At 54.9% G+C, this 25,268-nt stretch overlaps 3 protein-coding genes across 4 annotated transcripts in view; 2 read left to right on the top strand and 1 right to left on the bottom strand.

The window, feature by feature from the left end:
- Window positions 1-25,268, bottom strand: part of TBX4 (T-box transcription factor 4) — a 37,079-nt gene that overhangs the window by 11,543 nt on the left and 268 nt on the right. The window contains exons 1-5 of one of the 2 annotated variants that reach the window (XM_066979419.1): window positions 22,153-22,329; window positions 20,817-20,975; window positions 19,816-19,910; window positions 9,375-9,494; window positions 7,571-7,718 (exon numbers count right to left, since the gene is read on the bottom strand). In XM_066979419.1, the coding sequence (XP_066835520.1) occupies window positions 7,571-7,718; window positions 9,375-9,494; window positions 19,816-19,910; window positions 20,817-20,972 (519 nt within the window). In that variant the 5' untranslated portion in view covers window positions 20,973-20,975; window positions 22,153-22,329. Of the gene's footprint in view, window positions 1-7,570; window positions 7,719-9,374; window positions 9,495-19,815; window positions 19,911-20,816; window positions 20,976-22,152; window positions 22,330-25,268 lie in introns of those variants that run through there. The other variant, XM_066979420.1, reaches the window with a different exon arrangement.
- Window positions 21,091-23,212, top strand: LOC136786622 (collagen alpha-1(I) chain-like). The gene is made up of 2 exons (XM_066979893.1): window positions 21,091-21,426; window positions 21,521-23,212. Exons 1-2 carry the CDS (start codon window positions 21,091-21,093, stop codon window positions 23,210-23,212), a joined length of 2,028 nt encoding a protein of 675 aa, XP_066835994.1.
- LOC136786623 (uncharacterized) lies at window positions 23,230-24,963 on the top strand. The gene is made up of 2 exons (XM_066979894.1): window positions 23,230-23,529; window positions 24,442-24,963. The coding sequence occupies exons 1-2, from the start codon at window positions 23,230-23,232 to the stop codon at window positions 24,961-24,963; spliced, it is 822 nt and encodes a 273-aa protein (XP_066835995.1).

The following is a 25,268-nucleotide window of genomic DNA, read 5'->3' on the forward strand; positions in this document are numbered from 1 at the left end:
GCCTGTGCAAAGTGAAATGCCAAAAATCCAGGATAAATAGTTTTAAAGGCTGCTGTGGAAAACTGGTCGTTGGCTAAAAATACGCAAAACAAATGTAAATTCCACTCCAGTGACGAACATCAGTGGAAAGATTAACTTAAAGAATTGTAACAAAAAATGAGAAGTATTTTAATTGACGGGCCAGAGCTGGGCCACACGGGGATGCTGGAGTTATGCGTCCCTGTGTCGCGAGGCCGTGGGGGACTGGTTCAGGGTCAGGCCTTTTTGAACCATTTTCAGTACAAAATATGGACAGTTTGAAGAATGGTAGCTACTAAAGAGGTGTTTTAAAGAAGAAGGTAAATCAAAAAGATATCCCAATCAGGCTCCTCAAATCAGATGGCTAAACCCAAGTTTGGGATCTGGAGGGCGATGTCCTTGGGCTCCCCACATGACACATGCCCATCAGACATGACAGACAGCCTCCAAAGTCCGGGCTAAGCTTACACACACGGTGGGGCTTTTTATCCCCCCACCTCACTCATTTGTATTGATCACACGGTTGGCAGCTGGAACTTAGAGGGTGGGGTTTTTTTTGTTGGTGGTTTTTTTCTGGCTTTCCCCGGTCAGCAACAAATGTCAAAAAAAATTGGTGTCATTTGCTCCTTCTATTTAGTGCTACTGAGGAAAACACTCTGTGAGCATCTCATCTTGTGCGCTGCTGAGTAATGTCGGCTTCGGGGCCTGAAGGCACTTGTCAGTTTGCAGGATGGGGCCCAAAGGCCAGAAGCTGGGTACGGTCCTGCCTTGCCTGTCGCAATCCTTGAAATCACCAGTAAAATGTATTTACTTTCATATGAAATTTGGGGAGTTGATTTAAGAGCGCTCCCTGTTTCTCCAAGGTATCAGATGTCATATGATGCAGTGGTTGTTATGGCAACTGCCCTTTTTATATTGAATAGTAAATGGCTACGAAAAAGCCACATAATTTTATGGTCGCTCCCAGGGGATCACATAACTAATATAAAATCTCTCATTTTAATACATTTTTCTGCTTCTTTCTTCCTTCCCTCTATTCTTTCTAAACCGAAGAAGGCTTTGAGCCGAGGCGGGACGCAGCGCGGCAGCACAAAGGCCCAGCCCCGGACCTGGGGCTCCGCAGTCCCGCCTGGAAAACAGCCACAAAACCAGCCCTGGAAGAGGAGGACGAGGAGCCACGAGGCCGTGGCCTCTCAAAGCAGACCCAGAGGTGCCTCCTCCCTGCTGGTGGGCACGGAGAGCCTGAAATCACGTCCCACCTGCCAGCTCCCCGCGCCTCCACTGCGTGCCGGGACCCCAGTGCAAGCAGCAGAACCATACCCCTGCCCTCGGGCAACCTCTACAGCAGCTCCAAAGTCTCCTGCCCCTCGTCCTGTCTGTTTCCAGTCAGCTTCAGGACTCTCCAGACCTCTCTCCACGCACAGAGCCGAGAGCTGTGCCCGCACCTTGAGCGCGCTCTCCCCGCACGGCCTCGGTGCATGGGAGGAGCCGCCCCACGCCGAGCGTTCATCCTGGCAATCCGCACAATGGGGAGAAGAGGGAAAGGCTGGAAAATCCTGGGAAAAGAGTCAACATGAGCTCACACAAATTGTTCCTTTCACGAGGGCCAAAGCTGTGATTTTTTTTTTTTAAGTTTTCTTTTCTTTCTTTCCCGGTCCTTTTTTGTCTAACGTCAGCTGAAATTCATGGTGGTGATTCCCAAGCTCCTGATACAGTGATGCAGTGGAGAACTTCACTTCCACACTAACTCCTAATTTCCACATGGAGAGGGACGGGTGGGTGCCAGGCACGTCACCTGCCACAGCCCCCCTGAGCTGCCCTGCACCACTCTCACCCACCGACACCAAAGCTCCTTCGCCTGCCGTGACCTTGTCACGTTCTCCTTCCCCAGGCCAGCTCCCCACCCAAGGCTGGAAGAAGATTTCGGAGTCTGATTCTAGTTAAACTGCAAAAATCCACCACACTTGGCTGATATAGACCAGCAAAGGAAGAACAAAAAGATTTAACACAAGAGATGCAAGTCTCCCTTCCAGCCCAGCACCCCCTGGCCCGTTCTTGCCCAGCTCTTTAAAGGACACACGCGGATCTGCTCATCCCTGCGCAACTCGTGCTGGGCCCTGCCACACGTAACCCTGCTCCGCACAGCAGCCAACACAAAACTTCATCTGGGACCTTCCCATGTAACTGGGTTTGGTCCGTGGTGTCATCCCCATGCGGAAATGGCTTGGCCGCAAAGCGTGAAGCAAACGAACACAAAGAATCCTAAACTGAATTTGGGGTTTTGTAAGAGTAAGAGGACGTGAGCCTAATTAAAGTGCACCTGGCAAGCAAAGAGAGAAAAGTGCTAAAATTAAATTGATCGAAAAGTGAGAGGGAAACCCCAAGTGTAGAGGAAAAATATCTTTCAGTGATGAACATATAAAACCAAGAAATACGGAGAGAAATAACAAACTCGTCAGTAGTAGAGAATAAAGCTAGTAAATAATGGATTTGGGTCAGGAAAATCAAGCAATGTCACTTAAAATGATAGCAGAAGTGACAGACCACCCCTAACAGCTCAGGAACCAAAGCGTCCCTGCCTGCTGGCAGCAGGTACAGAGCTGCGCTGACCGCAGAGGCAGGTGCAGCGTGCGCACCACGACCACGTGCAGCAGCTCAGTGCTGGGGGGGATTAAATTAATCTCCAGTGTCATTTGTCCCGGTCTCCACTTCGAATCTCCACTTACTTGTCTTTCTACTTGTCTTTTTTTCCGCAGGAATATTTTTATGTGTTCTGTAAAACGAAAATAATTTCCAATTGATCCGGTCCCAGCGGAAGCCTGCCAGAAATACTGATGCGATGCTATCGCTCTTTCCAAGCCGGCCTGACTGCAGCAGCCCACGAGAAAGGCTGATCCCTCTGGCAGGGGCAGGATTTCGGCAGAGTCATTAACAACAACAACAACAACAAGAGCAAAGCCCCCGATGCGCTGTGCTCGCTCTGCTGCGGTTTTCCAGCTGTTCTCCACGCCTACGTGCGCCGGCTGTCCATGGCTCCGTATGCTCAGAGCCTGCCTGCAGCCGGAGGAGGAGGGGGCTGCAGGTCAGAGATGATTTCCTTCCACACAGGTCGCATTTGGAGAGGCAGCGTCCCCTGAGTACCTCCTCTGCGGATGGAGCGCCGCGTGCGGCCGGTCCTCAGGAGAACGATCCAAACCCAGCCGAACTTCAGCACTGCAAATGTCCCAGGTGATCCCTCAGGAGTGACCAAACTGGAGCCCTCCCTGCTGCAGCACCAAAAGCTGGCACTCATTCAGTGGCTATTTGCATCGCGTGCAAGGCAGCCTCATGCCCTCCCTCTCTATCACGCACGGAGCACAAAAAAATGGAAGTCTGCCTTAATTAACAGTTTCTGCTGCTTCGTAGCAGCCCCCATGTTTAAGGACAGTGCTTAACCCCTGCTGCTCGTCCTGTCCCCCCGGTGCCCGATGCTGGGAGCAGCAAACCTCCCTGTGCACCCAGCAGCATCGCAAGTCCCGGGCACTGCTGTGGGGGTTTGGGGAGCCAGGGCTGGGGGCGTGCGAGTGCCCCGGGGTTATCGGTGCCACCTATGCCCTGGCACCACTGCCACGTGCTCAGCACTGCACAAGAAAGGAAAGAAAATGATTTTCACTTCAGAGAGCTGCCAGTTTCAGCAGCTTCAATAACACCTTGTGTCAGGAGACGGAAAAAAGCCCAAAGAGAAACAACAGCAAAAAAAGCCAGATCGCTTCAGTGAGTCCCATGGGACAGCCACCTCCCCGCAGCGCCAGCGTCCTGCTCTCACAGAGGGCCCGGGTCCATAAGGACTGTCTCACGGGCGCCCTCCACCCCGCTGTTTACATACTTGAAACCTCTGAAGAAAGTGGAATTCCATTCATGAGCATTTATCACTACGGAAGTGTTTGTCAGGACTCGCTCAATTTTTCCCCACACGCCCTGAGCTAACCTCCCGAAAGAAATACGAGCGTCCTGCTGTCCTTTCCAACCGAAAGGTTATTTTTGTGCATTAAACTACAGCTGGTGCTAGCTAACTGCTCCGTTAGCACGTGTTGTGACATAACCTGGTTCCTGATGAAGGAGCAATTCTCATTTTTCATCGGGAAACACAGCGGGCTGCTCCCTGGGCGGCGCATGCACAGCGGGCTTTGTGCGGGAGGTGGCACCGCCAATGCCACGGAGCCGTCCCTGTCCCCATCCCTGTCCCTATAGGCACAGCACAAGGGGACAAAATTCGGCCCCACAGCCACGGGCAGCCATGTAGGGGTACGCGAGGCTCTACCCAGCCGATCACCTCCAAGCGTGGAGGTTTTAAAAAAATGCATTCATCTCAATTTTTCTGTAAGCGTAGGTGGCTCACAATGCTCTCTTCAGGATCTGATCCACCTCTCCGTAGCTGAACGTTACGGCGACGGCCGATTTCTTAATCCGTTCTCAACGTGAGCGTTTCTCAGTTGTTAAGCCTGGTGTGAAAGAAGCCTTTCATGGTTGAAAAATCCCCCAAGAGTAACATATACAGCCCGCACTCGGCTGGTGGTGTGCGAGCGGGCACGAGCCTCCCTGCCGCAAAACCCATTCACTGCGGCTCACCCGGAGGGTTTTGCGTGCAGATTACAGAGCTCTGCACTTAATTTCTTCGTATTTAAAATCTGTAAATTTTTATTTGTCTGCATTGAAAAATGCCTCCCATGCCTCCACCTGTAACTCTAATCATTTACCACAAAAGATAACTGGCCGGGGAAAGAAGCTGGAGCGTGGTTTTGGAGACCGGCGCCCAGAGGAGCGGTTGGCGGCTGGGTTTTTCAGGATCAGTGTCAGAAAGCAAGGCTTTCCAGCACAGACTGTAAGGCATCCCCTCCGACAACCCACGTAAATAATCTTCAGTCTAATTCCATGGGTTGCAGCATGGCCTTCAGCTCCACGGCTTATTAATTAAGCTGTTTAACTTACTTAATTTAAGCCTCAATTGTAGCTACACTTTTCTTTATGAACTGCATCAAGCCGCTCGTCCATGACGCTAAGCAGCTATCACAGCGCCCAGAGTCAGGGCAGGGGACTGATTTTCAACAAATTCACCAGAATGACGCAGAATTGCTGCCTGCCGTGAGGTGAGGCCCAGGCACCCAGTACTCCGGCACGAGGACGGAGCCCGGCAGCCGCCGGTGCTCCAGCACCGAGCTCCTGGGGGCCTCATGCCACCACGAGCTAGACGCTGCCTCTGCTCCCCACGCACGATGCTATGGGGTGCTGGGCAGGGGCGGTCTGGGGGCCGGGGTCTGGCTTGGCAGCTGCACAAGCACCCAAAGCAAGCACCGGCGGCAGCCCGGAGAAATCTCTCAGCATGGTTTTGAGGTTTGGAGAAAATCAAAGACAAAAGGAAATGGCAGGCAAGCTTCGCTGGAGCACGAGAAGGCAAACAAGCCATGCGGCTTTTCTGACTTGTTTGTTTTAGGCAGCTTTAAGAGAGGGTTTGCGATCGCTGGGAACAAATTCCTAGAAATGAGAAGCTGTTATTTTTCGTAATTTAATGCCCTCGCTGCCGAGCGGAAGGCAGGGCTGGGCGGGCTGTGCCGCACCGGGCAGGCTCTGCCTCTGTCCCAGGGACATCAGCCGCGGCTGCAACGGGAGCAGGATGGTTTTCAGGATTTCCTGCTATGAAAATTCACGCTAACCTAACCTAGTACCGAGTCCGGGTTTCTCAAAAGCAGACCATTAATTTAGAAGCCCAAAGAGGAATTGTCAGAGAAGTGGCTAAATCCCACATGGCGAGGCAGGTTTTCAATGCCTGAACCACACGGTGACCCAGGCACTTAGGACGATTTATTCCAGGCATTTTCCCAGCGGCGTCAGCCCAGCAGTGTTGGGCTGTGCTACGGAGCAGGACAGCTCCTGTGGCACCAGGGGACAGAGCCCTGCGCCACGCTGCAAAACAGAGACCCCTCTGTGTCACCAGTGAAGCTCCACAGGAGGGCATAGCACTTATCAGCAGGGGAAAAAGCCCTTCCCAGTGAAAATGCAGCATTAAAACGGCAGTTAAAAAATGACAAAGTCGGGAAAAGCAAGCGTCGAAAGTTGCAAAAACAACACTGCACATCCTGTTTGTTTTACGGCCACATCGAACATCCTGTATGTTTTATGGTTTACATTTTACAACGTAAACAGCAATATATTAAGCTACACAGCTAACCAAGAGAAAAAAAAAAACAAAAACAAAAAAAAAAAAAACAAGAGTACAGGAATAACACGTGCAAAGCAAGCAGGTCGGTGCAGCTACGGACACCTGAGCTCTGCCATGTGCGGACTCTGTGTAATTTCTACTGTGCGACCCCAGCATAGCTATTTTCCTTTCATTTCCTTGGTGCTTTTCCCCTCAGAGCCGAGTGAAGGGGAGAGATGGCCTGTGATTAATAATGTCAGCATGAAATGGTGCCGAGGTGCCTTTGAAGCTCACACATGCTCCCCTGGGGTCAGCAGGCTGGGGCAGGGTCAGCCCCGTGCTGCTGCCAGGCCGGGCTCCGCCGCGGCACCAGGACGCGTGCGCTCGCTTTCTGGAGTGTGAAATTTGCAGAAAATTATGAGTGCGACAAAAAATTCTGGCTCCTTAACAGCTTTTTTGAACTGCCAGGGTTATCCTGCCTCTCTCCGGTTCAGCTGTGGGAGGATTTCACTCTTCCTGCCCGGCTGTTCAGTGGCATCGTGACAATTTACTCCACGTGAAAATAAGCCCTTTGGTGGCTGGAGGCACGGCAGACACCCTTCTGCTCTATTTGTGCGCTCGTTCAGGACCTCTTCACAGCCCCCCACCCTGCAAAGTGCTGCTGCCAAAACGCATGGCAGGTTAAAACCCAGATATGAGGATAAAAGTAGACTCTCTTACCTGTGTTTCTTGAAGGAGCTGATGGCACTAAACATAAAGGGATTTAGAAACCTACCTTCCCTTTCTGTGGCCAGTGGGTTTTGTTTATTTTTATGGGACTTTCAGCTCAGGCAGTGAAAACCAGACAGGTCCCTGTTTTTACATGCATTATATAAGCGTCCACTTGCCTGGCAGTCTGGAGGGGCCCTTGGTCTCAGTTATTACATGCACCGGGGTAGATAACTGTGCACTTCCCTCTTCTGCATTCGCAACGCACATGAATTAAGATTTTCCAAATAAAATACTCGATCTTTTATAGGGCTGCCAAAGCCAGCTTGGAAAATAATGAGTTTATGCAACCTGTTTGTGTGAGCTGCGTGCGCTTTGTGCAGCAACGGCCAGGCTGAAAATCCTGCAGCACTGCCTGGAAACTTCCCAGGCAGAAAATAAAAGGTCGGTGGCATCCGGCAGACACTGCCTTTCGGCGAGGGGAAGCCAGCAGTCACCCTGCTCCCCTGCCCATCACGTTCAGCACCCCAACACCCAGCCACATCAGAACAGGTACCACTACCCACAGTTAAACCAACCGGGTCACCCCCGCCAGCACCCCCATCCGCACACGTTCAGTACCGCGGCCCCCCCCCTCCAGCCAGCACCCTCGCAGGACTTATCTCTTACATGCCCGAAGGGATCCAGGTGGTTGTTGGTGAGCTTCAGCTTCTGGAAGGACACCAGCTGCCGCATCCAGTGCGCGCCCGTGGCAGGCGAGTCGGGGTGGACATAGAGCCGCCCCGGCATGGCCGGCTCTGCCTTGCCGGCCACCATCCTGCAAACACAGCAGTTACAAACTGCACCACCTGGGCAGAGCCCATGTCACAGTGTTTTGCCATTGAGCCCACACCACCCCCTGTGAGCCCCGGAGCAGCCCTGTCCTGGGGGATGTGCCAGGCCCCGAGAGGCTCCCGCTGCCCGCAGGGTTTGGGATCTCTGCCGCTCCACGTGGCATTTCCCTGGGGTGGTGTCACCATGTTGACATGGGTTAAGGAGGACATCTTGCCTCGATTTTTGGAGAGGCCTGGCCATGGAAGAAGTCTTCCAAGGCCATCCTGCAGCTGGGGATGATCCCACGCACTTCTCCAGGAGAAGGTTCCCAACAGCAGTCGGGGCCGTGGCTCCCATGGGACGGGGCTGCCCCCAGGAGCTGGGTGCTGGCCCTGCTCTGCCCTCACATCCCTTCTGCCAGCTGTCCTTGCCCACACATCAAACCCACCGCTAACGTTCACGGATGTGAAATCTCACTCTGATGCATCCCTTAATGGCAACTGCCCCATTACTGTGTATTGTTCTCCTCTTATAAAACACCAATAAAAGCAATATTACCAAAAACAACAGAGACTTTCCAGCAGCAATAAAATGAAAAGGGGAAACAGCTCAAGGGCTGGCAAAAGCTAAATTAAACAGAGTTAATAACTATCCATCATCTAGGGCTTAATGGTTAAAACACAAAGTGGACTGGGCGCTGCAGAGGCCCTCAGTCCACTCCTCTTACCCAGCAGCACTCCAGGACAAAAGTGAGTAGAAAAGGAATTTTTAAAAACTGGAGCAGCCCTAATGTGCAAGTAAATTATTGCAGTTTTATAGGATGTCACTGGGCTTGTTCCCATTAAAATGACTACGAAGTTTTCCATTGCTCGTCTTTTCACCATGCAGCAGTAGGTGGAAGGTTTGGGGAAAAAACACGGCCTAGTCTCAGTCAGGGAGACTGCTAGGCATATTTTTGGGTAAAAACCAAGAGAGAAAAAAAACACGCTTCCTTTGTCAGAAAGCAAAAACCCCATCTGCCTCTGTGGTAAGTAACTTTACTATAAAAAACACAAGCAAGGGAAGAATTAGAGAAGAGAAAGAAACTCTGGAGGAAGAATAATAAGTTAAAAGAAAAAAGCTGGGTCCGGAGCTGGACTGCGGTAGGCGGAAGAGCTGCTCCCTTCTGCTGAAGCAAGCGTGACTGAACAGGGCTTGGAGTAAATGACCCCACATTTTACTTCGTAGCTGACCTCCTAAATGCAAAATATTGGTACAGGAGAAGGAATTTAAGACATAGATATATATTTTAAGGCCAAAATGGACCATTATATCACCCAGTCCAGGCCCTGGCACAGGCTGTGGCTTCACCCTCTGATGCCTGCACAAGGCCAAACAACCTATGCTTGACCTAAAGCATCTCCTCTGAAAAGACATTCGATCTCTCACTCTGGAGATCCACCAGCTGTGTTAGCAGTTTGCTCCAGCAGGTAATCACCCAGCCTGTTCAGAACACTTAATTTTGAATGTTTCTGGTTTTAACTTCCAGCCCCTGTGCTTGTTGCACCTATCACTGCTCTATGCATGAGCTCTGGGACGTTGGCATCCAGGGAAGGCACAAATAGTCCATCCAATTGCAATTCTTACTGAAAGGAAAGCAAATGCAGAAATGTTCTCTTACCATTTATTGTCGCAGAATTTATACCGGTGGTCATCGGCTGGGACTATGTCGATCAACAGGATGTACTTGGTCTTGGGGTTCATTCCAGTCACTTTGACCTTGTAACTAGGAAACATCCTCCTTGGGAAAAGCAAAGGGTTAACACGTTAGTGAGCAAGCCAAAACAGCTCGGACTGATGGAAAGCTTGGAGCAGCGCCCCAAAAGCCAGCTCCACCACCAGCACGTGAGGAATTCACACTAGGACAAATGAGCTGCAAAATATTACTGCTACTTACACATCACCTGAATTAAACTCAGCCCTTCCAGACCACGGGCTGTGCAAAGGGCTAGCACAAAAATGGGGAAAAACAAAAACAGTGTATCATGAAAGGCTGTGTATACACATCTTACATACATAAGGAATCTATGAAATATTAAAGAATATATTTTTAATAAAGCTATGGCCATGAAATCAGCATATACATGGTCTAATGGAGATGGCCCTGACTGGGACAGGCACCTCCATGCGCTTCCTGAGCTCTTGAAAGCACCAGGAGCCAGGATTTGCAGGAGCAAGCACTTTACATTCTCTGAGCAACTATTTTCTTGGCTCCATCTTCCCAACATCCTCCTCATACAGTGGAAAAAAATAAAATAAAATAAAAAATAACGATCCGGTCAGTTGAGCAAGCTGGGAGCCAAGGCAGCAACCCGCTGTGAAGTCTCCTTGTCATCAGCACAAGAGGATGGAGGATGAAAATGGCTACATCCTGCAGTCACTGTAATTGCCGTAATTATCAAGGGGCCCAACCCTGATGTCACTGCTCCACGAGACGCCCAGGCCATTCTGCCATCCCCTCCTGCAGCCGGGATGCCCCGGCTCGGCAGCACCATTTTGTCGCTGCTTGGGGAGAAGGCAACAAAATGGGCCCTGTTAGAAATCATCTCAATCGACTCTTTTACACACCCTGCATAAATTCCAGATGTTTACCATGTAATTAGCCGGGACTAAAAAGGGGTGGTTTACCAATGTCCGTATTTGATTTTCATTCATAAACTCTGCACTCCTCTTAACCTTGTCCTCATACAGGTAAGCACCTGTATAAATACAGTAGGACATTTCAATTTGCGAATACACAGCCCAATTCACACATTGAAAAAAATTGCATAAGGAATCCAATCTGAATGCCAAGATTTTAAAAAAAAAATTAGGCCTCAAAATTACATTTGAAAATGAAACCAAAAAGAGGAAAAATAGATTGAAAATCAGAAAGGAGATTGATGCAATTTGACAGTTGCTACATTGTACCCAGAGAACACCCTGCATTGGGGATTTTTATAACATCGAGCTTCTGAATTTCTTTTTTTTCTCAATCATTTCATTTACTGTAGTACATCCAAGCTGCTAAAGTAGCCGGACTGATATATTGTAAATGTTAAGTGCTTTTTTAATGGCATTTAAAATTAAGCTTCAGCATATGGACTTCATACAGCATGGACATGCCTGAGTTTATAATGTTCTTTAGTATAGCCCTCTAAAATAAATACAAAGAGCCAAAGTACTACTATAATATATACAGCAGAAATTCTTTAAGGATAACAAATGGGGACTCGCATCTGATTGAAGGTGTTGCTTAACTTGCAAACCGCTCAGTATCTTGCGGTGGTAGCGTTGGGCTAGGCAGTCAACAGCCGAGCTTCAGCCACGTTTGCCAACTCCCCGCATTCTTTTCCAGGAAAACATGGGGTAGGTTTTAGTAATTTGGCTGTGCAGGACATTTCATCATTATTATTAGCTGCTGCATTTTGGCCTTTAAAAAAAAAAATATGCGACTAATGTGCTGTCCAGGGACTTGTCAGTTTAATTTTCTTAATGAAAACATATTTCTCAACCCCTTGGCAGGGAGTCGTTCAGTAAATATCTCTTTGCAATACGATACAAACACGGGTTGTGCATTTCTGGTGGGAAGGCATGACAAATCGAAGAGCTGGGTCCAACAAAATGCAGTCATATAGAGTTTCAATTGAAAAAAATAAAAATAAAAAGGGCGCGTGAGCACCTAACACCGCGTCCTGCTCCTTGCAGGAGAGGGGAGCAGAAACGCCAGCCGAGCTGCGGGGCTGCAGCAGCGCAGCCGTGCCCACCGTGGGCCCGTGCAGCTCCCGGCGAGCCCTGGGAAGTGGCCAAAAACCTGCCTGCTTCCCCAAATTTATGGCGGGTCAACGGAGCCGCGCGGCAGCGGGCTGGAGGCGCAGCAGTGCTCTGCCAAGGCTCTGCAGGCAGGAACTCTCCTGCGGATGGGCGTGCTCCGCAGAGGATGAGGAGCACTCGCCTGCTCCACAGTGCCAGATTTCCCTGACAATAGCTTGCTTCAGCATCCATTGCCCACAGCCTCGCGCCGAGACCGGCAGCGGCTGAGGAGCTCCTTCGGCACGACGAAGGCTTGCCAGCACCTCGCCAGGTGCCACCAAGGCTCGGCCTGGTGCTTTGCCCCTTCAGGCCTGCCACCACACACCACCCGAACGTGGCCAGATCTTCCCTGTGTGGAAACCGGTCACAGAAATGGTGAATCTGGGACTTGCCGAAGTGACAGCAGCCACACTGCCGCTCTGCAGCGGGGAAGCTCACCGGGGTTTAGCTCTGGGCCCACACATGGGGCGCAGGGTAACCATCAGCAGTTTAAGCCACCAGCTACCAGGAGATTGAAAGCAGCAATTGCTGGTCTCTCCGGCTTTGGTTCAGACCCAAAGCTTGGTCAGACATAGTGTCCTGGGGCCCTGAGCACGTAAATGCCACCACCGTCCCACGGCCTGTATCTCCCCCTTTCCGCCCTGTTTCCAGAAGGCCCGCACGATGTGTCCTGTCCAACCCACGCACAAACTCAGGGTGACGGCTGTGGCCACGGCCCCGCGGAGCACTGGGTGACCACCCCGCACAGGCGGACACCGCGCGAGCAGCCAAGCACCAGCAGGCCCTGATTTTGAACACGTCCACCACCCGCTTCTGCCAGCGAAGACGGGACTACACAGACTCCTCAAAAGCATCTTAACGGTCTCCTACGCCCCTCACAACCCTCTGCTGGACATCAGAGCAGGGGACAGGGACATTTCTATGCCCCGAGGTGCCAGCAGTGGCAGGGCACAGCGATGGTGCCAGCTCCCACCTCAGCGCAAAGACGTTTTTGTGCTTCCCCAACAGAGCTGCCCTCAAAGAAAGCGACCACAGGATAAAGGCTGCGCTGCCTCGCTCCACACATCTGCCCTGAGGTGAAAGCAGCCGGGCTGGCCCCAGTGGCAGCGGGCTGGGGCCGGGGCTGGTGCCTTGGGAAGAGCCGAGGGGATGAGCGGGGCCGGCGCCGCCCGGCCACAGCCCCGGCTAAACCCGTCCCCACCGCTCGGTGCAGATGAAATGTAGCAAAAACAGTAAAAGCCAGGAAAATAAACAAGCAGCACAATTCTGTAGCCCTCCCAAGCTTCAAAGATGATGTGCTAGTGAATTATTTGTTCTGATAATGAAGCAGTCATTGCTTAGCTAAGTTTATGCTAGGCACATTTTATCTCTACATGATATTCACAAATTGTTTTAAAATGAACTGTTAGAATAAGCATCTCTTGTTTATTTATTTATTCTATTACTATCCAATCCCCTCGACCATGGAGCAGTTACTGACATGGAGCCAAAGCTCCTAATATGTTCAAAAAAAGTTTAATTAATGTGTAATTGGTTGGTTGGGTTTGGGACAGAGTGATAAGAGGAAGGCTTTGCTTTCATTCGGGGCAGCAGTTCCCAGCCCTTCGGGTTCTCCAGGCCTGGCCACTCCATGGGCATCTGACCTGTGTCCCGGTCCTGCTGTGAGCAGCACGGTAGGTACAGGATGCCCGCGGTGCTCCCAGGTCCTACAGGGCCTTGGGGACAGGGGACAGCAGCCAGCAAAGCCCAGAGCATCAGGGCTGATCAAAGGGCTGGAAACACTCATCCGAGCAAGAACCACCCCGAGCTATGCTGCTCGCCAGGACATGCATGTCCCAAGGACATGTCTTGGCACTGCTGGGTGATGGGGTGGCCTCTGCATGCCCCTCGGTTCTCACCCCCTTCTGCTCCCAAGGGTCTGGTCCTGCTCAGAAGCAGACATTGCCGATGCTCCTGCTGAGGAAGGGGCCTTCTTCTGGCCCACCCGCAGTAAGTAAGGAACTTGCCTGGTGTTTCTGTGGGGAAAACTGCTTGGAAACAAGGCTCGTGAGTCCTGCTGGAGCAACCCAAGTCACGTCCTCACCAGAGGCTGAATCGGTGCTCTCTGAAGCAGACTGGAGCTCACCGTGTGTCCCGTGGTGTGGATGGTGGTTCTCATACTACCAAGGGCTTTATTCTGTCCTCTCAGGGGTAAAAATGTCCCATAGCCTGTCAGACATTCAGAAGCTGAAGTCCTGTTTTCTACAGGGCTTTCAACGGAACAAGGATTTTACAACCCTTGACTTTGGGGCGACCAAGTAAAGTGGCCTTTAAGGGACTGGCTGGTCAGGAGCTCCAGCACAGCACTGTCTGGGAAGGTGACGCCTATGGCACTTCAGGTCATGAAACAATCAAGAAAAAAAATATAATAAAAAAATCACTCAACATCTTGGCCAATATGCCATATCACGGCTGAAGGACCACCTCCTCAGAAGTTGCTGGGCATGTGGAGATGTCTCCAGTGATATTCCCTAAGCAGCAAGGCAGATCACACATCTAAAACGCCAATAATGAATAGCATAGCCCCAAATTCCTCGTGAGAATTGGTCATGGCTGCTTAAGGATGCTATTGCTCGTCTTCATTGTTAGGAGGGAAGAGAAAGAAATGGAATGGTAGAGCTTCAAGAACCACGTTCTCATTCTGATGACCTTTCCTCTTTTTCCTAATTTCCCTTCTTTTGACAAATATTTCTTCCCTTGACTTAACGCATCTCTAAATATAATATTCTCCGGGGCAAATTAAAACAAATTTGGGGATGTCAGCTGTTTCTTTTAGCCTTTTAAATGGCATTTCCTTTTTGATAGATTCTTGCTTTCAGAAAATACTTTAAAGAGATCAAAGGGTTTTTCAACAGGGTCCCATTTTCCCAGTGTATCCTAACCCTCAGTCCCTTATTTCTCTTATCACCCACGCCACTCCGCTATGACGCTCTGTATACAAAGTAAGAGCAGTTAACTTTGAAGTGCTGGATTAGCCCATGCCAGATCCTTGCCTCAGAATAACAAACAATACAGGTTCAACAGGAGTTCTCATCAGTAGTTCATTTTTCAGCCCCAAATTCACTGTCACTAACACAAGCAACATTGAACTCTCAGTCTATGGACAGATAGGAGAGATTTATCTGGTGGCAGGACCATGACCTAGTGATGAGAAGGTCAGACAGTTAAAGGATTTTTATATTTTGGAATGGCGAGGTTGTATTTTTTTTTTCTGGCTAGCACATCTAATTTTTAAATAAAACATTGTTTCTCACATACTTGAGAACTTGGTTAACTGCATGGCTGGTTTCACGGTCTAGAAACATTTCCTCTCTTTGCCCCATGGTGACTTGAAGCGTGGAAGGGCTTCTTGCCTCGGTGCTTTCATTTTGCCACACCGACGTTCGGCGGGGAAGGTCCCAACGTGCAGGAGGACGGGAGGCATCGGCACAGGAAGCTTCACCGCAGGAAGAAACCACGCAAGAGCATGGCCGATGTCCCGGTGCTGCGTGGTTCAGGGAAAGCTGCCCCCTTGCCAGCCCAGCTCCCTCGGCCATGCAGGTCCCCCGGAACTTTCAGAGGAGCCGTGGGCTCGCTGCGGGCTTCGAGGCAAAGCTGAAGCCTGGGCAGTGGTGGGGATCTTCTTCCTCTGCTCTGGGTTTGACCAAACCCTTCCTGCAGCCTAAGGATGAGCGGGGAAGGCTTTGGGAACACGCTTAACTGTGAGCATCCCGTGCCTTTAGGAGACTAACAGCGAAGGTTGTTGTTGGAGACAGAAGCACATGAAAAACTAAAATCCCATCCCTGCCCTGCTCGGTGTGGAAGAGCTCCATCTTCCCTGCCAAAGCTGTCGACATCTTTAGCAGCACGGCCAAGAGCCATCGCAGTTTGCTCCTGCTCCTTTCTCTCAAAGCAGGAGTTTGCCCTAACAGGGTAATTCCAGGACCCCGAATTTAGGACTAAGCAGATCAAACATTCCTTAAATATCTACTTTATTTCCAAGTTTTAAATTGATGGCTCACATTCCTCTGCTGATCTAGGATATTAAGGTTTGCTTTTGGATCAAAAACCTTGAGCAGAGATTCTTGTAACTGCCTCAAAAGATTCTGGACAAATATTTCCCTTTAATTGCAATGAGAACTGGGCATCCATATGCCCTACGGAGCCATGGAAAATTTAACTTTTAAAGGATTATTCACAGAGGAAAGCTGCACCAGCTTAGCCAAAGCATTTATACTTCTTCAAACCTTGATGTCCTAAAAACTAGTTTTATTTTGGTTTACTAAAGTTGATTAAGAACAGATTTTTTTTTAACTGAAATAAGCCACTCTTAAAATGAAACTCGAACATCTAAAGGGGGGTTGCGTCTTTTCCACACATGCAAGCTGCTTTATTGATTTTTTTCTGCACAATATTTTCCTACATATGCTTCCTAAAACCTGCTACCATGAAGACTGAGGCTATCTTTGTACCTGTGCACATCCTGCAGTCTGGCCAAAGCTCAGTTTCAGTATCTCAAGACCCCCGTTCACATCCCGGGAAGGTTGTGCTGCTACAGAGGAACTCCTTTCTCTCTTCAGTGACCGCTCAGGAAAATGTCACTAGGCATTCGTGAACTGCTAATTTTTACCGATTTGCCATAGGCTGCATCAAATTTTTTGTCCCTGGCAGTATCTGGAGAGAAACTGCAATGCTGCAAAGACTGGCACCTTGGAAAAAGGAGTGAAGAGCGAGAGCTAAAGCAAGGCTAGCAGGAGGCGAGAAGTCCTGAGCCAGGGAGAGCGTGTTCGTGAAGCTGAACTTCCTGCACAAACGGGGTTTGGAAGCTGGGACCTAACAAAGAATTACGAAAGACAAAATGGGTTTTGCCACAAGGCTAAAAAAAAAAATAATCGCAATTGTTCAGTTAAATGCCATCACGTTGGACAAGCAGAGTGATACTGAGGTCCCTCTGTTGCTGCCCGCGGGGCTACTGGGCAGGTACACGGGGCGGCTGCGCACCCTCAGCTCCGCTGCCCCTTTATTACCTTCACATCGATTTTACTCATTTCATCCAGCGGCACCTCGCTGCCTGGCAAATGGGGGGGGCTTTCTGGGGGATGGAAACCTCGACGGGGGCGCTGGGGCGATGCCCACACCGCGGTCCCCCCGCGGCGGTGCGGGGGCAGCGGCTGCGGCCGCCCCGTCGGGGCGGGGGCGGGCGGAGCTCCTCGGGGCCCGGAGCACGGAGCCCGGAGCCCCCTGCCCGGTGCTCGGTGCCCTCTCTGCCTCCCCCCACAGCACCCAGAGGCGGTCCCCAGCCCCTCGGGTCAGCCCCGGGGTGCCCCCGGCCGCGGGCAGCAGCGTAGCCGCAGCGAGCTCCGCTCCGCACCCGGCCTTTAAAAGCAGCGAAAGAAAATTTCTCCCGAGTGCAAATTCGTAATTAGAGCAAACCTCAAGCAGGGGGAACAAGACAAAGGGCTGATTTATGGGCCGCAGCGTCCCATCCTCGGGGCTCCGCGAGGTGCAGGGTTTTATGTACGGAGGAGGCGAGCGGTTTTACGCAAAGTTCAGGGAACCTTGCTAACATAAACTTTTTATCTTTTGACGATCCTTTTAATATAAAATAATCTCTTTTTTTTTTCCTCCCTCCCACAATGAAGCAGCCGAACATTAAAAAGATAGCGAGCGCATTTTAAAGATGTTTCCACTTTATAAATCAAGCTTTCTTGGCAACAACACGATTTCTATTGCAATGCTGAGCTTGCTGTGTTCTCCTAATGTCTCCTACAGATCAGTCCTAAGAGGGAGTAATAATCCCCCAAAGTAATTCTCAGCCCTAAATTCTCGATAATTTATAGTTGGCTCGTTCTGAGGAGCTCTACGAAGAACGAAACGAATGACCCCCCCCCCCCCAAGTTATCAATATTTGCCTTGTTTATACAGAAAGGCTATTTTACACCGTTGCCTTGGAATTAACGCTTCCGCCGAGCTTTACATTTCCTCTCCACTGAGTGAGCTTGTCATTAAAGTCACTGTTTTGTTGTTTGAAATTTAAAAATCAGGCTTCGATTTCGTTTCGTTTGTGCCCCTTGAGGTCAGACAGACCGACACTCCGGCGATTTCAACTAACGGCATTCAGGGGCATCTCCGTGCCTGCTGGGAGGGGGATTAGAGTCCTAATTAGTGCCTGCAATTAGCCGCTTTCCCTCCCCCTCAACGCTAAATGCGAGTACGTCCAAATCTCCATTAACCGTCATTTTTTAATTGGGTCGAGGGGAGGTTTATTATTGCTCCTTTTTTCTTTCTTTTTTTTTAAATGACTCGGCCGAAATAAAATCTGCACCAAGCACTGATTTTCATTTCGTCATTTGTTCCCTGCGCCCCCCCTCCCCCGCGCCCCACTTCGCGCGTGGCCCCGGCCTCGCTGCTCCTTTTTTTGGCACCCTTCACAGCTGGGCACGGGGAGAAGAAACGAAGCGACTGTTTTGTTTCATGTTATTCGTCGGCATTTCAGCCCCGGGGTCTTTTTTTTTTTTTTTAATTATTATATATTTTTTTCCTTTTTCCCGGTACAAGTTTAAAATGGTTTTAGCTGCACTGCGCCGCCCTGATTTTCACCAAAAGAGAGTTTGGTTTGCTAGCTTAAAAAACAAAATTTTGTGCATCTTGGGGTCAATCCTTCGCCCGCTCTGTCCCATGCACACGCTCGGGAAGGTGACTACGTGTGCACTGCCAGCTCCGGCGGACAAAGAATGCGGGACTGAGCCCTATACATATGGATTTGTTTAAACAATCCACGTTAAGACTTACAAAGAGATAACATGCACATTTGGGATGCTTAGGGTCTAGAATTTGGTAAAGATATTACATGTCCCGCACAGACACACTCAGATACTATAAATTAAGGGTAAAATATCTGAGGTCTTGATCCCCTCGTCTTAGCTGACTTAGGTAGCAGACCTATCAAAATGAATCCGGCTCTTCCCAGCGCTAGAAGCTACAGACCAAGCCCCAAGATTTTACATACCAAAACACGGCGTGGTAAGGACTGAGTTACCTGAGCAAGCATTTCATACGCAGGCCAAATAACAAATAAATCGAGCATCCCCTCCTCTCTGGGGGGGGACTACCGGGGATATTACCGAAAGCATCCCCGCCCTGCCTGGCCGCTCGGAGCACGGGGAAGGTGAAGGAGCCGCTCATGGCCCCCCAGCAGGGTGGGGGCCGGGGAGGGCACTGGGACACTGGAGGAGACAAGGAAAGACCCCCCCGCACCCCGACTGCTGTACTCGGAGGATGAGGACCGCAGGACAACCGACAGCATGCGTGCAGATTGGGCTTTTTTTTTTTTCCTTTTTTTCTACTCGCTCTTCATTATTCGAGTGCCCTCCTCCACGTGGTGTAAAATCAGCAATTACAGGGCACAGCAGAACATGCAGCTGGATGAGAATTAAACGCGTTTTAACACCCAGTTCTGGCATTTTTTATTTTCCAGCAGCAGCGATGCGAGCTGGCTGCCGCAGAAGCCAAGGGCAGATATTTCGGTGCCCGCAATGGCAGCTGGCTATTTTTGTTGGGACCGGTCTGACTCCTGGGCTGGTGATTTTCTGAGGTTTGTGTGTTAATTCTGCTCAGAGCAGCGCGGGGTGGGCAGGGAGCTCAAGGCAGGCGCAGGGACGGTTCCCAGCCCTCCCGCCCCAGCCCGGCTTCGCAAGCTGAAGATGCTCTGATTTGGTAAAAATCATGAACGTTTGTCTGCTCTCAAGAAAATGCAGAACTTTTCCACACCTAACTGACCGTAAAGTAGTACCTCGCACTCTTCCAGTTTTGAGATTAAAGCACATCCTAAACATTCATGTTGCAAACATTTTGGTGCAAAGTATCCCAACACAGCTCTTACCGCATTGTGCGAAGCAGGGGAGTGGGGTTTGCTTTGGAAAAAAATATAGAAGTGGAACTACTATCATGCCAAAGTCTTAAAAATATATAAATAAATAAATAAATAAATAACAACGAAGCGGTACCAAAGGGAATCGAGGCTAAATTTATCAAACGACTCCGCAACTCTTTCCAGCACCCACAGGCTTATTGCTGCCCCACTCGAACACATGCACAGCTTACACAGAAAAAATGTCCTGAAATGTGCGATCACGATCATAATTTTGTAAAATGCCACCGACCGCAGCAGCTCTGCCGTCCCCGAAGGGTTCGAGCAGGACCATTTCGTACGGCTCGGAACCCAACGGTGGTCGCGGGGAATTGTCACTAACCTGCCTGCCTTGGTTATGATCATTTCGGTGCCGGCTTCATGAAATTTCTTCCATAGCTCCTTCTCGTGGAGATAGACTTTGATATTTTCTATTGTCTGGAAAAATAAAGATAGTGAGAAGAAAGAGCAGCACATGGCGAGGGGCGTTAGAGAGGGGCTGGAGGCGGCCGCGAAGCCCCAGCCGCGGCGGGAGGGCCGGGGCCCGAAACTTGCACCGCCCGCTGCCAAAAAGGAGAGAAACCAACGCAGCCCGGCTCTAGCTGCAGTTTCCCGTCCAGGCCGGGCGCTGCGGCCAGAAGGATTCTTATTTTTATTTTATTTTATTTTTTTTTTTCGTAGGGGTTTGTGCGCCCGCATGGCGCAGACGGTCCCCGATGGCGCCCAGGGGCTCCCTGAAAGCGGGGCCGGGAGCAGCCGCGGGGACATCCCGGGGACATCCTGGGGACATCCCGGGGACATCCTGGGGACAGCCGCGGCTCCTCCCGGCTCAGCTGAGCCGCGATTTCTGCGTTACTTTCCGCAGAATTTGAGGGGAATTGCGGGGCTGAAGGCAGAGAAACCGCGATGGCCCGAGCGGCCGCAGGCGACGCGAAGTTTGATTTAACGAAAAAAAAAAAAAAAATCTTTTTTTTAAATCAACCAAAAGGAACCAACGCCAGCCACCGCGGGGCCGGATCCTGCTCGGGAGGCGCCGGGGGCCGCGGGGCAGCGCCCGGGCTCGCCCTGCCAGCAGGAGCGCACCCGACGGCCGGCAGAGCGGCCTGTTCGCACGGGAACAAAATAAATAAACGAAGGACAAAAGGGAAAAAAAAAATTAAAAAGCGCGATTCCCTGGCGATTTCCCCGCACCCCGACCCACAGCCAAGGAAGATGCGCGGCCGAGGGAGGCTCCGGCACCGCCACCCGGGGCTCCGGGGCACAGAGCAGCCTCTGCCCGTCCCGGCGGGACGCGGGGAGCGGCGGTGCCCGTTTGCCCGACGGCGCGGGCCGGGCGGTGCGTACCTGCTCGGGGTCGGGGACCTGCGGGCTGCTGAGCGGCGTGCTGCTCCCCCCGGCTACGCCGAGGACGGGGGAGCCCGCGGAGGAGTCCGCATGGCCGGGCGCGGGGGCTGTTGGAAACCCTTCCTCGGTTTCAGACAGGCTTTTCTCCTGGAGCATTTCCTTGGAGGGGAGAGAGGCGCACAATTAGCTCGCGGCACCGGGGGCCACTTCCAGCCCGCGCCCCCCGCCCCGGGTCAGGCCCGGCGGAGCGTCCCCGGGCTGCGCTCGGCGACACATGCACGGGACGGCCCCGGCCCCGGGGAAAAGCCGCTGTGCCCGGCCGGGCCGAGCCGAGCCGAGCCGGGCCGAGCCCGCCTGCGCTCCCCGGGGAGCTGCCCACGTGTGGCTGCGCTCCCGCCTGGAGCTCGGCAGCTCAGAAGCGGCCGCAGCCTCCCCGCCGCGACCCTTCCTCCTCTCCCCTCCCCGCTGTTCGCCGCCGTGCGGGGCCCGGTACCCGTCGGGGAGGGCGGCCCGGGCCGCTCACTCTGCCCCGTCCCGTCCCGTCCCGTCGGGCGGCCGCAGCTGCGGGGCTCCGCGACGGCGCTCGGGGCCGCGGGCGAAGCGCTGTAGCGTAAACACGAGGGAGTGCAGGGCTCCGAGATAAAAGGGCCCCTCTTAAACTTGGACGGAGACTGGGAAAAGCCAATAAAGATAAGGCCTGACAGCTCTGCCGGGGCTGCCGCGCATCAAGCCCGACTTTTACTGCGCGGAGGGACGCGGCCGCCCGCCCCGCTCCCCTCTCGAGGGGAGGCTGCGGCTTCCCAGCCCCGGCCCTGCTCGCCCCGACACCGGCGCTGCCCTCGGGGAACGGCGGTGGGGCCGGCTGTCAGCACCGGGACGTGCGGGCCCCGACGGAGCGCTCCGCTCCCCGGCCCCGCCGGTCCTGCCCGAAGGGCCGAGCCCCGCTCCAGCCACAGCCGAGCTTCGCGGAGAGCCCTGACCGTGCAGACGGACAGACGGACGGCTCGGCTCCGCAGCCGCCCGGGCACGGCGAGAGCCCGGCACCCTCCGGCCCCGAGAGCCCCGTTCGGGGGAACGGGACGGGGCTGGACGGGGCGGCCCCAGCCGGGGCCAGCGCAGGTGGGAGCCGGCGACCCCGAGGGCCCCGCCGCTGTCCGAGGCCGGGAGCCCGGGGAACGGAGCCGGCTCCGGGGCGGCGCAGGCCGCGGGGGGCAGCGGGGCGGGCTGGCGGCGGCTGCCCCGGGCCGGGCCGCCGAGGCAGAGGCCGGGGCCCGGCGGGTTGCGGGGCTCCCACCCCGCGGGGCTCCGCGCTCCTTCTCCCCGCCCCGGGACTTACACGGCCGGCCGGGGGGCAGGAGGCGCAGCTGGGGGCTCCTGGCGTCGCCTCGGGGCGGCTGCGGCATGAAGGGCAGCCGCGGGGCGCTCAGGCCGGGCGCGGCTCGGCGGCCCCCGATGGCAGCGGCGTGCGGGGCATCCCCCACTGCGCGGATTCACTTTCCCTTGATCTTCGCGAAAAATGTTCCATAAAGATCCAGTTTGGGGCCTTTCGACTCCCTCCCTCTTTGTCTCCCCCCTCCCTTTTCCCTTCCCCTCCTGTTGCTGACGTTGCCGCTGTCAATCACGGCCCCACAGACCAGCTCTGGCCCGCTCCGCCGGGCCCGGCCCGCTCGCCCCGGCCCCGGCCCCGCGCCCACCGACGGCCCGGCCCCGAGCCCGGCACCGGCCCGGGGCAGCGGCAGCCCGGCCCCCGAGCCCCGGGCCCTTCCCGCGGCCTGCCCGGCCTGCTCGGAGCCCGGCGGCGAGCGGGGCCGCCTGTGGCGGGGAGGCCCCGGGGGAGGGGGACACCCCCGGCCCCGCCGCGCCCCCTCCTCCCGGCCCCGACGGGCCCGGCGCTCCCCGGCTGCCGGGGGAACCGGGAACGGGCCGGGGGCTGCAGCCCGGCGGCCGGCTCGGGAGGCCTCGGAGGCCGCAGGCCGCGCTGCGAGGGCCCGGAGGAGCGGGCCGGGAGCTGCGGGACCCCCGGAGGAACCGGGACCGCCCGGAGGGGCCTTAGGATGCGCGGCGCGGCTCGGCGCGGCCCGGCCCGGCCCGGCCCGGTCCGGGGGGGCTGTGCTTGGGGAGAGGTCGGCGGCCTCGGGCTTTCCCCCCGGTGCTGCCGCAGCGGGAGCTGTGCTGCAACGTGTCCCGCCGGCCCGGCCGGAGGATGCGGGCTGCTTTTCGGGTGCGGACGTCCCCGACCGACAGCGGGGAGGTGGGGGGGGGAACACGGCGCCCCCTCCTCGGCCGGAGCCGGCAGGAAGCTCCGCGCCCCGTCCCGAGGCGGGCAGGAGCGGGGCGGGCGCAGACAAAGCGGCGGCGAGGCCCGGGCCGCCCCCGGCGGGGCCGCCCCGAGGTGAGCGCGGCGGGGGCGGGGATGCGCTGCCGGTGCCGCTCAGCCCCGGGCAGGAGCCCCGGCACCCTCCGGCCACCGGCGCGGCCTGCTCGGGGTGCCCAGCGCCAAGAGAAACCCAGCGATCATGGGGAGAAACCCCTCGGGAGAGCTCCCGAGCGTTGTCGCGACTCAACGGGCCACATCAGCTCTGCTGTCGCGATTCCCAAAACCGAGAGCAGCCCGCCCCCCCCTCAGCGCTGTCGTCGGTTCCGAGCGGCCTCTCACACCCGCCCGCAGCCGAAACGCGCCCACGTTGCCCCGTGTCCCGACAGCCCCGCTGCCGTGCCCTATATCGCGATAGCCCCATCAGCCCCTCTGCCAGGCCGCACCTCGCTCCGCGCCCGCGGGAGCCGGCGGTGCCGGGGGGGGGGGCAAAGGTGCCCTGGGACAGCGCCCTGAGCCGCCGGGGCTTCACGGGGCAGGATTTTTTAAATCGGGGTTTTCTTGAAAGTGAATTTAAACCCGAACTCACTCCCACCGTCACGTGGTGCCGAAATTGGGAACAGGAGCAGAATAAAAAGTAAACTGGGGTCAACCTCTTAATGAACCTTTTTCCCACTCCTACCAAAAAAAAAAAAAAAAAGAAAAAAAAAAAGAAAAAAAAAAGAAAGAAAGAAAAAAACAGGCTCGGGCAGGCCGGGGGATGCGGGCGAGGCAGCGGCACGCTGCTCCCGGAGGAGCCGTGCGGGGCCGGGCCGGAGCCGTCGCAGGTGAGACCGGGCCGGCGGTGAGCCCCGACGTGAGCCTGCGGGGCCGGGGCGAGAGGGGCCGGGGCTGAACAGCCGTCCCGGTGGGTCTGCCCGGGATGGAACGGGACAGGCCCGGGCCGGAGCGGCGGTGGAGGCTCAGCCGGGCACCGCCGCAGCCCCCGCTCTGCCCCGCCACCGTTCCCACATCGGGGCCGGGCTCTCCCCGCGGGCTGCGGGGCCCAGGGCCGGGCGGGGGGAGTTTCGGCACCTTGGCTGGTGCCGGTCGCTCGGCTTTATTTGGGTTTCTCTCCCGCCACCCCTTCCTCCTGCAGCCGCGGACAGGGGCAGCGGGAATCACGGGCGTTTCCTGCGCTTTCCTACGTTAAATGCATTTTTTCCCCTCTTGGAGGAAAAAAAAAAAAAAAAAAAAGGCTGGGGGGAGGGCGATCCCCGAGTGGGGAGGAATTAATTAAAACAAAGCCAAAGCCCCCCTCCTCCCCGCCAGCCCCGGCCCTCCCCGTCCGGGCTGCGGGAGCGGCGGTTTCGGGCCCTCTCCGCCCCGGGCCGGGGCTCTCCGCGCTCGGCGGCACCGGGACGGCCCCGCCGTGCCGTGAGGCCGGAGAAGGTGCGGAGAGCCGCGGCACCTGCCCGCAGCGGGCTGGGCTCCCCCGGGGCTCCACCGGCCGCACCTCGAGCCCCGGGGTCGGTGCCGGTGCCGTCGGAGCTGGGGGCGGGGGGGGACCGCGGCCGTTCCGCGACGGAGCCCCCCGGCCGCGGCAGCGCCGGCCGCTTGCAAGAGGCTCCGGCAATTCACGGCGAGGCTCAAACCCAGCCCGACTGTCATCACCCGGCAGATAAACGGCCGGATCCCCGACGGCAGGGTGGCTCCGATTCGTGGCTCATCACCGCCGAGTCAAAGGAGCAGGCGAGGGGGAGGATAAGCCCTGCTTTCAGGGCCCGGCGCTCCAACCCACTCATCACTGTCACCGGGCTTGCTCATGCCTTGGCCCTGAACACCGGCGATTAATAAAAGCTCCCTGTCGCTTTTCTCCACTAATTACACTCGCGCGCAGGCTGCGGGCCGGGAAAAGGAAAGGCTGCGGGCTGCGCTACCTGCCGCCCGGCCCCCGCGGCTCCCTCGCTCTTGCTTCTTCCCCCCCCCCCCCCCCCCAAAAAAAAAAAAATCCTACGCAAGAGGAGACGAGGGCAGAAGCGAGTCCCGAGCCCCGCGGCCGCTGCCGGCCCCGACGGCTCGCTGCGGCCGGGCCGCCCCGACGGCGGGGGGACGCCGCGGCCCTGGCGAGGCAAAGGCAGGACCGAGCCTCGGCCGCG

Source organism: Anser cygnoides, chromosome 18 (assembly GCF_040182565.1).
Source record: "Anser cygnoides isolate HZ-2024a breed goose chromosome 18, Taihu_goose_T2T_genome, whole genome shotgun sequence".
NCBI lineage: Eukaryota > Metazoa > Chordata > Aves > Anseriformes > Anatidae > Anser > Anser cygnoides.

Bases quoted from the DNA above. Each gene is read 5' to 3' on its own strand.
- LOC136786622 (XM_066979893.1), top strand. From the start codon at position 21,091: ATGCACGGGACGGCCCCGGCCCCGGGGAAAAGCCGCTGTGCCCGGCCG. The intron at 21,427-21,520 runs GTAAACACGAGG...AAGGCCTGACAG, and splicing joins CGCGGGCGAAGCGCTGTAGC to CTCTGCCGGGGCTGCCGCGC.
- LOC136786623 (XM_066979894.1), top strand. From the start codon at position 23,230: ATGCGCTGCCGGTGCCGCTCAGCCCCGGGCAGGAGCCCCGGCACCCTC. The intron at 23,530-24,441 runs GTGCCCTATATC...CCTCCCCGCCAG, and splicing joins GTCCCGACAGCCCCGCTGCC to CCCCGGCCCTCCCCGTCCGG.